This window comes from Macaca thibetana, chromosome 20 (genome assembly GCF_024542745.1).
Source record: "Macaca thibetana thibetana isolate TM-01 chromosome 20, ASM2454274v1, whole genome shotgun sequence".
Classification (NCBI taxonomy): Eukaryota; Metazoa; Chordata; class Mammalia; order Primates; family Cercopithecidae; genus Macaca; species Macaca thibetana.
In genome coordinates, this window is record NC_065597.1 from 24,379,158 (window position 1) to 24,393,723 (window position 14,566).

The window sequence follows — 14,566 nt, forward strand, 5'->3', positions numbered from 1 at the left end:
GTATGAGAATCCCAGAGGCTGGGAGGGAGTGGAAGAGATGAACTGACATGGCCCAGAGCTGGCTGGTGACTGAATGGGTGACGTCAGGCTTCCTTTTTCATCATAGGGTGGTGAAAATCCACTCAAAGACAGTAATGAGTAAAGCGAAATGGTCAAAGTGAGTCACAGGTTGGGCTCCATCACCAAGGATCCAATGGGATGTAATAAAAGTCCTGAATCCAAAGAGAACATTGTTGTCGTCAGAGAGTTTCTTCAGATGCTGTTTCTATATATTCTATGGCATTTATGGGTGTTGAAGGCTCACATTTCATATTTCTTGTGTTTCCTTTGATCTTTGCAGAAGGATTTTTGTTTGTATTCGGGGGCCAAGATGAAAATAAGCAGACTCTTAGCTCGGGAGAAAAGTATGATCCAGATGCAAATACCTGGACAGCATTGCCACCCATGAACGAGGTAAAACACTGGTTCGGTTTGTTTGATGTGTTTCTCTTTCCCCTTAGCACTTCTGTTTGTTTTGTGTCTGAGTTCAGGGAAGAAATAGCAGCCCTGCCAAGCCCCCGCCTCGTTTGCTCCAACCTCTCCTTCTAGTGCCCGTCTCTCCTCGCCTTCCTGGCCCTCACTCATTCTGGCCTCCTTCAGTTTCTGAAATCTTCCAGGAATGCTCTCGCGCCGGCCTTCCCGTTTGTCCTGCCCTGTGCAGATGCCAGCGTGGCCTGCCCCCTCCTCGCAGCACCTTCTCAGCGGGCCTCCCTCCTGCCTCTTAGCTCTCCTGTCCCTGTCTTCATACCACGTCTAACCATCTCATGGACCAGGCATTTTGAAGTTTTTCACATAAGCTCTTTGATGGCAGAGAATTATGTGTGTTCTGGTCAGTGTTTCATTTTCAGCGCTAGAATCGTGCTTGGCACATAGGGTTCACTACGTAAATATTCGTTGACAAACGGACATGAAACACCTAGGGCTTCTGTGATCCCAAATAGCCTTGGCCTGACCCTGTCCTCCACAGCCCTTTCTGCCCTGGTCAATCCTAACCTTTCCCACATCAACCTGAAAATACTGCCCATTGTTATGCAAAAATAATTGTATTGAACCAGAGGTAACAGTTCATTTTCTTTTTGTGAGCTATTATGGGTTAAAAAGTGAGGATTTTCTGAGGAACTCACCATGTATTTCATAACCTTGTTTTGAGAAATGACTTTGGCCTCTCTGGCTGCTGTGCTGGAAGAGGGGCTGCTAGGGAAGCCAGAAATCTTTAAGAAGCATTACCGGGGCGGGGCGCGGTGGCTCACGCCTGTAATCCCAGCACTTTGGGAGGCCGAGACGGGCGGATCACAAGGTCAGGAGATCGAGACCACGGTGAAACCCCGTCTCTACTAAAAATACAAAAAATTAGCCGGGCGCGGTGGCGAGTGCCTGTAGTCCCAGCTACTCAGGAGGCTGAGGCAGGAGAATGGCGTGAACCCGGGTGGCGGAGCTTGCAGTGAGCCGAGATCACACCACTGCATTCCAGCCTGGGTGACAGAGCGAGACTTCGTCTCAAAAAAAAAAAAAAAAAAAAAAAAAGAAGCATTACCGGAGAAATGGTTTTGAACGTGTTACTTCCAGCTGGAACGCTGGGAAAAAGAGATGTCTCTAATTTTTAAAAATAATTCCAACTTTTATTTTATACTCGGGGTAGGTATAAACCTACATGTGTAGGTTTGTTACGTGTGTATATTGCATCATGCTGAGGTTTGCAGTAAGATTAATCCAGTCTCCCAGGTACTGAGCATCGTACCCAATAGTTAGTTTCTCAGCCTTTGCTCCCCTCCCTGCCTCCCTGCTCTAGGAGTCCCCAGTGTCTATTGTTGCCATCTTTATGTCTCTCTAATTTTTATTAAGTATATGAATATTAGCTTTTAATATGATCCTTGGCCTTGTGTGTTCAGAGATCGCTGATGTCGTTTCAGGCAAGACATAACTTCGGAATTGTGGAGATAGATGGGATGCTGTACATTTTGGGAGGAGAGGATGGTGAAAAGGAGCTGATTTCCATGGAGTGTTACGATATTTATTCTAAAACCTGGACAAAGCAACCTGATTTGACCATGGTCAGAAAGGTGAGGACCGCATTTTGTGGTAACTAGTTTGTGTACACATTGGATTTTAAACTTAATGTGTCTTCATATCCTGAATAAACCTTTAATATAACTGATAGTGTTAAAAGAATTAACTTTATAGAAGTCTGCCTTTATTGGTAGTTTGCCTTCCCTGTCATCAGCCACACACCAAGATAGGAAGGTGGGCGTGTGTGAGAGTTTACCCTGGTGGTGGGCACCACCTGACCTGAATGAGAAATGTTGCCTCTCCCCCACCATTGTTTTCTACTTTCAGATCGGCTGCTATGCAGCTATGAAAAAGAAAATCTACGCCATGGGTGGAGGCTCCTATGGAAAGCTTTTTGAGTCTGTGGAGTGTTATGATCCCAGGACCCAGCAGTGGACTGCCATATGTCCCCTGAAAGAGAGGAGGTACACGGATGTGGGTGGACTCTTCACTGGGTCTGGAGCCCTTACCCTTACCCTGCCTGGGTTTTGTTCTTTTCTTTCAGAGTAACCTTTTCTTTGACTTGGCATTTCCTGAGAAAGGAAGGCCTACATAGTAATGCTGCAGAGTTAAACCAGCATAAGAGGAACGAGGGAGTGAGATCTCGCGTTGTACTGCTTGTGCCTGATACGCTGTGTGTGGCCTTTCAGGTTTGGAGCAGTGGCCTGTGGAGTTGCTATGGAGCTGTATGTGTTTGGGGGAGTCCGAAGTCGTGAGGACGCCCAGGGTAGCGAGATGGTAACTTGCAAGTCCGAGTTCTACCATGACGAGTTTAAAAGGTAACTAAGAATGGTTTCATGTAGCTACTGCAACTTTTTCTTTGTGCTTTCAAAGTTGTATTTTAGCTTTGTTTAGTTTTGTTTTCAGTCACTTTATTAAATTATGGGTTTAGGAGATATGTCTAATGCATACTAGGTATTTATTCAGTGACTTCACAAGTCCTAGTGACTTAAAATGTCTCTAAATAGAAAATGTTTCTAATATGTAGATCAGATCTTGACAGTTGCTTAAAATCATTTATTGGCTCCCTATAGCTTTTAGGAAAGAGTTTAAAACTCCTTACCTTGTTGGGCGTGGTGGCTCACACCCGTAATCTCAACATTTAGGGAAGTAGAAACTGAAGATTGCTTGAGCCCAGGAGTTGGAGATTTGCCTGGGCCACATAACAAGACCCTGTGTTCTCCAAAGAAAAATAAACTCCTTAACTTAGCATATGTGGCCTTTTGTGATATGGCCTTTGCTTTTTCTGCTACTAACCTGGATACTTTACACTGAGCCACTTTCCCCTGCGAAATCAAGTATGATTGTCTCAGCTCTGTGTTCATATGCTGCTTCTTGCCTAAAAGCTTCCTTCCCGCTGAGCATCCAGTTAGCTTGGCCTTTTTCAAAACTGCTTAGTTATCAAAACCTGGAGAAAGCCTTCTCACACCTTCTACTCTGATTTAAATCCCTTCATCTGTGATCCCATGCACTCCAGACAGGTCTCTCTCTGGGGTTGTAACTGTTAACTGCAAGCAACTTCAGGGCAAGGTCCACCTTCGTCAGCTCTGTATCCTGGCTTCCAACATCCTACCTGCTTGTATCAGATACTTAGTAAAATGTTGATTAAGTGGCTAAAGCGTGGTGTCCGAGATTCTTAAAACCTCTGAAAAGTGCCACATATGTCTTGTAGAGTCGATAACATCCTTCTCGATGTCTTCTCTCTTTCCTCACGCATTTTATTGTTGTAACCACTGAACAGTATTTTTATTGCGGTAATATGTTTAAATCCTAAGGGGAAATGGGTATGCTAACCATAATTTTATTTGAGTAGTTCAGTTATGTTACCAGAAGAGGGTGCCATAACATAATGTTTAATTTCATGCTGTTTTAGATTAAGGCAGTCAGTGAGCAGTTACAAAGATGCTGGAAATGCATGTAAATGCTACCTAACTTGTATTTTAAATTTAGGATATTTGCGTAGCCTTTTTTTCTAATTATAGGAGTAGACTATCTTAGGAAAGTTTATTAGAGAGCAGTTTAGAGGATACTTGCTGTAGTGGGGCCGATTTTCAGACTTCTCTACATTTTTCCTTCCTTGTTACATGACTGGGAGGGCTGACGGCCCAAGGGATGAAGGCCTTTTTTTTTTTTTTTTTTTTTTTTTGAGACGGAGTTTCGCTCTGTCGCCCGGGCTAGAGTGCAGTGGCATGATCTCAGCATACTGCAAGCTCCGCCTCCCAGGTTCAAGCAATTCTTCCCCCTCGGCCTCCCGAGTAGGTGGGACTACAGGCACGCACCACCATACCCGGCTAATTTTTGTGTTTTCAGTAGAGACAGGGTTTCACTATGTTGGCCAGGTTGGTCTCGAACTCCTGACCTCATAATCCGCCCGCCTCAGCCTCTCAAAGTGCTGAGATTACAGGCACGAGCCACCACACCTGGCCTATCAGGTTGTTACATATTTGTAGTGGATAAGCTTTTAATACAACTATTACTTGCTTTAAGTTCATAATAATTAAACATAAGACTGTTGTTCCTTCTTTGCTATTTAAAAGCACTTCCAGGCCAGGCACAGTGGCTCAAGCCTATATTCCCAACACTTTGGGAGGCCAAGGCAGGCGGATCACTTGAGGCCAGGAGTTCAAAACCAGCCTGGCCAACATGGTGAAACCCTGTCTCTAACTAAAAGTACAAAAAAAAAAAAAAAAATTATCCAGGCCTAGTGGCACACGCCTGTAGTCCTGGCTGCTCAGAAGGCTGAGGCATGAGAATTGGTTGAACCCAGGAGGTGGAGGGTGCAGTGAGTCGAGATTGTGCCACAGCACTCTAGCCTGGGCAACAAAGTAAGACCCTGTCTATAAATAAATAAATAAATAAATAAAAGCACTTCCAAATAAAATTCATGTATGTTTGGTTCCTTATTCCTAAGCTCTCCAATGTTTGTAAATAGAATAAAGAAAGCTGTTAATTTATCTTATCAATGTAAGATTCTAACATGTTTAGATAACATTAAACACACATACAACACCAAATGCCATGTATTTATTTAATCTTCAAACAGTACTCTGAAGTGTATGTAGGTACTGTTACTATTCCTATTTTCCATATGAGGAAATCACAGCACTGAAAGGGTGAGCGATGTGCCCACAGACAAACAAGGAGCAAGGAGCTGAGGCGGGATCTGAACTCAGGCATTCTGGCCCCAGAGTCCACCTTTTCAACTACCACACTAGGTTGACTTTAAAATGTAGGCTTTCCTATATTGATAGAACAAACAACATGGAGGAGTAGTTTATTTCTTAAAAGATCAGATGCAGATGTGTTACATTGGCAGAGCGTGGAAACTGTAGTTGCCGGATGAGCAGTCCATATTCGATTGGAGACCGTGTCGATTGTTTTTAAGTAATCTCTTGTCTTTCCTGTCTTTGTTCCCTATTTTTAGGTTAAAACTTTCCGGGAAAAAAAGGCCATATCTTATTCTTTTCTGTTTTTCTGAATAAAAGCAAAACTGCTTGAAAGGGAAGCAAAGAAACTGCCATAAAGCATTACCAAGTCAGAGCAACAGCGTCATATACCCAGAATGACAGTTTCTCTATTTCTGTTCCTTGTGTCCCTATTCTGTTAGTAACACTACTATCCTCCCAGTCATCCATGTTCAAATTCTAATTTGAACATGGTAGAATTCTAGATTACTCATCTTGGCCGGGCACAGTGACTGACACCTATAATCCCAGAACTCTGGGAGACCCAGGTGGGAGGATCCCTTGAGCCCAGGAGTTCAAGACAACCGTGAGTAACATAGTGAGACCTTGTCTCTACAGAAGATTCAGAAATGAGCTGAGCATGGTGGTCCGTGCCTATGGTCCCAGCTACTCGGGAGGCTGAGGCAGAAGGATCACTTGAACCTGGGAAGTGGTGAAAGCTGCAGTGGACCATGATCATGCCACTACACTCCAACCTGAGTGCCAGAGCAAGACCCTGTCTCAAAAAAGGGAGTCATCTTGAATTCTGTCTTGTACTTTGCAACTCATCAGTTGCCAGGTCTGGTCCTTTTTTAAATCTCAGTAGCACTTTTCACATATCCCACCTTCTCTGCCCCGCTGCTCTCCTCACAGTCACTCCTTCATCTGTGTAGTGTCTTTAGCCTCTGGCCAGCCTTGCCTGTGCAGTTACTCATTTGTGGTTTTGAAAGACGAACCTGACAAAAACTTTTTGCTCAGAGTTTTTGATTGCCCTTCTCAAAGTTCTTGACTGTTTCCCATTGCTTACCAAGTAAAGATAATAGTACTTAGCCACCTACTCAGGGTTCTCCATGATTTGAAGTTAAGAAAAAGCTTCACCCTTTTTTAGTATCTTTCTTTCACATGTCCCATACTCCAGCTCACTTTTTAAACCCTCTTGTCTTTTACTGCCTCCATGCATTTGCTTAGCCTGGATGCCCCTCTACTTCATTTTTTACAGTATATGAGTTATATTAACTGTTCTTTGAAGTTGAGGTCTGTCAGTTTCCTCTTTTGATTCCTGAATATATAACTAGAATAGACATACTTGACAACTGCCAGAATCACCATACTGGTTCTCTGACACATGGATTGGGGGCCACTGTGACAACAAGGGCTAAGTGGAAGTCCCTGGAACTTTCCTTCTCTACCAAAATAGAAAACCAGAAGCAATACTGCATCCTGGGGGAATCTGCAAACATTATGCCACCATCAAAGACTAGAAAATGCAGGAGAGGCGATGCCTATCACATCCCCACTTAATTCACCTAGAAAAAGTAGAAAAGTAAAATGGATCTCGGAAAATCTTAGAAATTTTTTATTTCAAACAGTATGTTATCAATTTTTAAATGTTTGTGTAGTTTGTTTTTAGGTTTTCCTTTTACTTGGGGTTTCTTTTACTCTTTTCTAGCTTCTTCAGGTAGAATTCTAGATTACTCATGGTAGATCTTTTGCTTTTTTAATGCACACAGCAAAAGCGTTCATAAACTTAATCAGGTGATCATACTGATCTCAGATTCTGTCTCAGACGTAATATCCTCACACAAATGTTGTATCTTTATGAGGCACAGTTCCCAGCCTTAGTATGGCAGCGATTGACATAGCTAATGTATTTTCTTCATACCAATTTGCAAGGGTCACCAGAAGCAGTTTGCTTTTACTTGTCAGGGGCAACAGTACACCTGCACAGCCTTGCCTCGGGGCTGTGTCAACTAATATATAATGGGCTAATGTCTGCTGTGTAGTAGTCCACAGATACTTTAATCACCATGATGTTCCACAAAACATCTCATTGGTCTACCCCATTGACCACATTGTGCTGTTTGTATCTGATGGTTGGGAAGAAACAGGTACTTTCAGATGCCTTAGTAAGACTTGTGAACTAGAGGATAAGAGATGAACCCTACCCTGACCACATCTATTTCAGTCATGGTCCAGTCAAGAGGCAAAAACCACACCAGTCATTTGAATAGGGAAAATGTAATATATGTAATTATCACTAGTAAGAGACAGTCAGCTACTAAAAGACTCTGAAAACCGCAGAAATAGCTAACATAGGAAGTACAGCTGCTACCTTTAGGGCAGAGGAAAAACACCTGAGGAGGGAACAAATTAGAAAGTATCTTCCCCACCCCACCGGGCCGAGATTCATCCCATTGGAAGTGTGTGTGCTGAGGCCACTGGAGAGCAGAGCACCAGGGTGCCAGGGGCCAGAGAAACAAGCTGGAGAGTGTGCACCCCTGGTCTCCTGCAGGCTGGTAGGAGCACACACAGGAGGAGTGAGAGGAGGGCAGCCGACAGCGGCAGAGCGGCCCTTTCGCCCCCAGCCTTGCCGCAGTCTGCAGCCTCTGTGGACAGAAGACCAGCTTCTACACGTGGTTCATTTCTCCATAGTATTTTCTGTTTCATTGATTTCTACTGTATTACTTCCATCCTTTTACTTTGGGTTTCTTTTACTCTTTTCTAGCTTCTTCAGGTAGAATTCTAGATTACTTATGGTAGATCTTTTGCTTTTCTAAGGCAAACAGTGAAAGCCTTCAGCTTTCCACAGAGCACACTTTAGCTGGACATACTGATATGTTTTATTTTCATGACCATTCAGTCTGCAGTATCGTTTTTCCTTCTTCAGATTGGATGGTTTCTGTTTCTCTGTCTTGTTTGCTGCTGCTTTCTTTTGTTATCTCCATCCAATGAATTTTTTTATTTCAAGTATTATGTTAGCAATTCTAAAATGTTTGTGTAGTTTGTTTTTAGGTTTCTGAATTTTCTGTGCTGAAATTTCCTATCTTTCCATCACAAGCATATTTTTCTCTCTCATATTGAGCATCATTGTGGTCGTTGTGTTCAAGTCCTTGCCTGTTAATTCCAGTATCTGAGTCATCACAAGAGTTGGTGTCTATTGATTGTTTGCTCCCTTGAGAAATGGGTTCTCATTTTTCTGGCCTTCTTTTGTTGAGAAACTCTAGACTGGATCCTGGATGTGGTTACTATTATGTTGTTGAGGCCTTGAATTTTCTTATATTGCTTTAGAGTGTTGCTCTGAGTTTTAGTCAGCAATTGACTTCGTTAGACATAAATTGCAAGCCGTGCCACCTGCCATGGGTGGCAGCTGAAATCTCAACCCAGTTCTCGAAGCCTCAGTCATAAGCATACATGGTTCCAGGGTTAGTTGAAGACTTGAGATGAGTGGATGCACACAAATTGAGGGGTGCTTCTCTACCTCTCTTCTTTCTCAGGTTCTCCACTCACACTTTGGAGATCCTGGTTGCCCCAAGACCCCTTTTCCTGATTGCTGAGTCCTGTAGCCAGAAAGATGGCTATCTTTTCTGTAGGGGTTTAGCTACCCAGAGCTGCCCCCATGAGGCTGCCTTCAGAGAAAGCTACCAAGAAGCAGGGAACTTAGTCCATACGGGTTGCTTGCTCAATCAACTTTCCATTGCTTTCCGGAATCTACCTGCTTTTCTTCAGTTTCCAGAGCGCTCAGGTAGTTGTATTTTGTCCAGAGTTTACAGCTGACACTTGCAGCAGCTGAGGAGCCATTTGAAGAGTTTCTTCTGCCATACTGGAAGCAGATGCCTCACGATAGCTCTCTTTTTCTTTCCTCCTCTCCTTTCTCCTCAATTGATTGCCCTCTTTTCCTCGGTAGCTCTCTTCCTCTCTCCTTTCCTGTCATTCCCCTTCTACTTCCCTGTCTCTGAAGTTCACTGTTGTAATCCATGCTGTATTTTAAAGCTTCAGTCTCAGAGCAGTCTTAATTCTGAGTTACCAGAGGGTGCATCATTATAGCCCCCAAGTACTGACAACCCCATGTTTGAAAACATTGTAACTGAAGACACGATATTGCCTTGTTCATTGCAAAAATTACTATCGTTTAATGATACCTTCTAAGTACTAGAAACTATGCAAAATACTTTACATTGGTATTTCATTTCATCCTCACAACAATCATTTGAGGTTGGTGACGGTATCTGGTATCTCACTGGACAGATGAGGAGACAGGCTGGGACAGCTAAACTGTTCAGGTCAGTGAGAGGATGAGTGGCATGTAAAACCTCATGGCCCTTTATACCTGTTTTATGAGCAGCCACACCTGAAGATGCAATTCAATTAAATTTTCAAATTAGTTCTGTTTAATTTGAAGCCTCGTCTTTACCTAAAATAGATCACCTAGGCTTATTTTTCTGAAACCCAGGAACTGAATCATTGATGTGCTTGGGAGAAAACCTGGTAGATCATCTATGTAATCCAGTTTCTTTAGCTTAATACAATCATTCCAGGGATGAACTAAGTTGGTTTGATTCAGAATCTGGGAAGAACTTAAATGCTGAGGTGTAGTTATTTATGTTTACGCCTAAAGACGTGAAATGTGAATAAACCAGCATTGTAGTTTGATGTTTTTCAAACATTTTCTTTCAAAGTTGTGTTCAGGGCCTCCATTTTCACTTTCAGCACAAGCTTTTAGATTTTTTTCCCTTTTCCATTTTATTGGAGGCATTTGGGAGGCAGGGGTCAAAATCTATATCCCAGTCCCAGCAAACTACCTGACACCTATCAACATTCACATGTTAGTTGAATCAAATATTAGATGAATGGCATTAGAAGCATGGTGCTTAGCTTTGTTTCTGAGTTGTTCTGTGATCATTAGGCTTCTGTGTTTATTGGAATTCTAAATGTGGAAGCTACCTGCTGTAGAAGAGTCTAGGAAGAGTGTTCATTGAAATAAAAGTAGTGCTGTTTGGGAAATAATTGTACATTTCTATTTGACATTGAGATGCCCTGGCTGCTTCACAGCATAGAGTTAGAGATGATGGAGTGATGACCATATGACTGTGGCCTCCAGTGAGGGTAGGCCTGGACCTTGGTTACTCTTAAGACCATTTAGATGCGTTCCCAAGGTCCTACTGAAGTCCGCTGTGACCTAGCTATGCCTTTTAGCTGTTAACAGATGATTGTTCCCTGAGAGAACGTTATTATTACCTAGGAGGGTCTAGATTTACTCTTTAAGAAAAAGAAATAAAAAACTTTTATTTTCAAATACTATTATACACTTGTAGAAAAGTTGTAAAGTCAAAGAGTTCTCATTTCCAATAAGTCATTCACTCAGCTTCTCCTAGTGTTAACATCTTACATGACTGTAGTACAAGCATCAAAACCAGGATATTTACATTGTCCAGAATTATTAGGTAAAGTACAGACTTACTGGAGTTTCACCAGCTTGTCCTTTAATGTCTTTTTTCTCAGTTTCCAGATCCAATCCAGGATTCTACATTGCATTCAGATACTATGTTTGCTTAGACTCCTTTAATCTGTGATAGTTCTTCATTCTTTTTTTAAATTTTTTTTATTTTATTTATTTATTTATTTATTTTTGAGACGGAGTCTTGCTCTGTCGCCAGGCTGGAGTGCAATGGCACCATCTCAGCTCACTGCAACCTCCACCTCCTGGATTCAAGTGATTTTCCTGCCTCAGCCTCCCGAGTAGCTGGGACTACAGGTGCGTGCCACCACTCCCAGCTAATTTTTGTGTTTTTAGGAGAGACGAGGTTTCACCATGTTGGCCAGGATGGTCTCGATCTCTTGACCTTGTGATCCACCCGCCTCAGCCTCCCAAAGTGCTGGGATTACAGACGTGAGCCACCACACCCAGCAGGTTCTTCATTCTTTCCTTGAGTCTCACGACCTTCGTCCTCTTGAAGGTTATTGGTTCGTGTTTTGTTTTTTGTTTTTTGTTTTTATAGGATCTCTTAATTTGGATTGATCTAATGATTTCTTGCAATTAGACTGAGGTTATACAGTTTGGCAATACCACAGAAGTCATATTATGCACTTCTCTGCATCATATCGGGGAGAACACATTGATGTGCCTTGTTGCTGGTGACGTTAACCTTGATGACTTGGTTAAGGTGGTATGTGTTAAAGTTCTCCACTGGAAAGTTAACTGATTTTCTTGTTGTGATTAATAAATATCTTAGTGGAGATAATCTGAGAATTTGCAAAACCCTTTTCTCCTGAAACTCTGAAGCACTCATTTGAGCATCCACTGGTAGACCTGGCCTGCAGAAGTCATTACGGTGGTGTTTGCCTGATGTTGATTTTGTTTCCGTCACTCCTCTGCATTTATGAATTGGAATTTTTCAGTAAAGGAAACCTGTCCCTTTTTCCTGTTAATGTTTTCAAATTATTTATTGTATGTGGATTCATGGATATTTATTTTACTCCCTGAGTTATAAATGCAGCACCATCATTACTGATTTTCATGCTCACATAGTTCCAGCCTCGGCTGTCAGGAGCTGCTTCACCGTGGCTTCCTTGTCCTTTGACACACCCCCATCCTTTTTTAAGCACTTCCTATCTGGCACGACAGGATGCCCCAGACCCCTCTTATATTTTCTCTGCCTCAGCTCTGGGACCAACTTCTTCATAGAGCCTTAAATCTTTTTAGTGGTTATTAAATTGATTTTCAACAGAGGTGCCAAGACAATGTAGTGGGGGAAAGAAAAGCCTTTAGCAAATGGTGCTGGAACAGCTAGCTATCTATATGGAAGAAAGTGAACTGTGATTCTTGCCAGACACAAAAAAATAACTTGAAATGTATCATAGACCTAAATGTAAGAGAGAAAACTGCAAAATTTCCATAAGAGAGCATAGGAGAAAAATCTTCGTATTGGGGTAGGCAAAGATTTTTTAGAATGACGCAGAAACTGTGACTGTAAAAGAAGAAAAGGATATATTGGAGACCGGGCGCGGTGGCTCAAGCCTGTAATCCCAGCACTTTGGGAGGCCGAGATAGGCGGATCACGAGGTCAGGAGATCGAGACCATCCTGGCTAACACGATGAAACCCCGTCTCTACTAAAAAAAAAAACAAAAACCTAGCCGGGCGAGGTGGCGGGCGCCTGTAGTCCCAGCTACTCGGGAGGCTGAGGCAGGAGAATGGCGTAAACCCGGGAGGCGGAGCTTGCAGTGAGCTGAGATCCGGCCACTGCGCTCCAGCCTGAGCGACAGAACGAGACAAAAAGAAAAGTTAAAAACTTCTGTTCTTCAAAAGGTTCCATTAGGAAAATGAAAAGGCAACCTACATGCTGGGAAAAAGATTCATAATACATGTATCTAACAAAGTATCTGTATCAACAGGATATAAAGAATCTGACAATTCAATAAGAAGACAGTAAACCCAATTTTTAAAAAATTTAGAGACAGTCTTGCTACGTCCTTTTTGTTTGTTTGTTTTGAGACAGGGTCTCACTTTTGCCCAGGCTGGAGTGCAGTGATGTGATCTCAACTCATTGCGGCCTTGACCTCCTTAACTCAAGCGATCCTCCCACCTCAGCCTGAGTAGCTGGGACTACAGGCAGATGCCACCACACTTGGCTAATTGTTGTAATTTTTGTAAAGACAAGGTTTCACCATGTTGCCCAGCTGGTCTTGAACTCCTGGGCTCAAGTGATCCACCTGCCTCAGCCTCGCAAAGTATTGGGATTACAGACATGAGCCACCACATCTGGCCCCCAGTTTTAAAATGAGCAAACCTTTTAACAGACATTTTATAACAGAACATAGGGCTGGGTATGGTGGCTCACACCTGCAATCCCAACACTTTAGGAGGCCAAGGCAGAAGGATCACTTGAGGCCTGGAACCTGAGATTAGCCTGGGTAGCATGGTGAGATCTCATCTCTGTGGAAAAAAAAATTGTTTTCATTAGCTGGGTGTGGTGGTGTGCACCTATGGTCCCAACTACTTGGGAGGGTGGGGTGAGAGGATCACTAGAGCCCAAGAGGTTGAGACTGCAGTGAGCTGTGATTGCGCCACAGCACTCCAACCTGGATGAGTGACAGTGAGACCCTGTCTCAAAAAAAAATCTGTAAAATGACCAATAAGCACATGCAAAAATGCTCAACATCATTAGTCTTCAGGGAAGTGTATGCCATTAAAATAGCTAAAATTAAAAATATAATACTGAGATCTCACAGTAATACTGAGCAGTTGGAATTCTCACACATTGCTAATTGGAATGCAAAATTATGACATACCATGTTGAAAAGCAGTGGGGCACTTTTTTTTTTCCAGTAGAAAATACCCTTACCATATAGCACAGCAATTTCATCAGTCCACAAAAACAACTTGGCTCTCTAATGTTCCTGACAGCCTTATTCGTAATAGCCAAAAACTGGAACATCAACAGGTGAATGAATAAGAAAGTCTGGGGCTGGGCTCTATGGCTTACGCCTGTAATACAGCATTTTGGGAGGCTGAGGTGGGCAGATCACCTGAGCCCAGGAGCTCGATACCAGCCTGGGCAACATGGCAAAATCCCATCTTTATGAATACATACACACACACACACACACACACACACACACAGGAATTAGCTGAGTGTGGTGGTGCACACCTGTAATATCAGCTGCTTGGAAGGCTGGGGTGGGAGGATCACCTGAACTGGTAGGTTGAGGCTGCAGTGAACCATAGTTGCGTCACTGCTTTCCAGCCTGGGGCAACAGAGGGAGAGCCTGTCTGAAAAACCAACAAATTCTGGTGCATCCGTATGATGGAATACTGCTTAGAAATAAACAGAAATGAATGACAGATGTAAACAACAGCATGGATGAATCTCAGAAACCTTGTGCTGAGCAGAAGCAGGTTGGAAAGCACATGCTGTTTATGACTCAATACATGCTTCATTCTAGCACAGACAAAACTCCTATCTGTAGCAACTGGCAGCATGTCGGCGATTACCTGGCAGTGGAACATGGGGTCGAGATTGGCGCAGTGCCTGATACTGCTGATGACTCACCAAGTTTGCTGTGTCAGTCTTCCAAGACGTTGTTGTCATCCTTTTGATTTCTTTAATTTTGTGCATCGGCTTTGTTTTCAGGTGGATCTATCTTAACGACCAGAATTTATGCATCCCCGCCAGTTCCTCTTTTGTTTATGGAGCTGTACCTATAGGAGCCAGTATTTATGTTATTGGAGATCTTGATACAGGTAAGAGTGTTACGGTG

The 14,566-nt window shown here is 42.9% G+C and overlaps 1 protein-coding gene across 1 annotated transcript in view; it reads left to right on the top strand.

Moving 5' to 3' along the window:
- GAN (gigaxonin) overlaps positions 1–14,566 on the top strand; it is a 75,237-nt gene that overhangs the window by 47,237 nt on the left and 13,434 nt on the right. Inside the window, exons 6-10 of the mRNA XM_050773201.1 lie at positions 341–453; positions 1,950–2,099; positions 2,374–2,510; positions 2,736–2,864; positions 14,440–14,549. Of these exons, the coding sequence (XP_050629158.1) occupies positions 341–453; positions 1,950–2,099; positions 2,374–2,510; positions 2,736–2,864; positions 14,440–14,549 (639 nt within the window). The remainder of the gene's footprint in view (positions 1–340; positions 454–1,949; positions 2,100–2,373; positions 2,511–2,735; positions 2,865–14,439; positions 14,550–14,566) is intronic.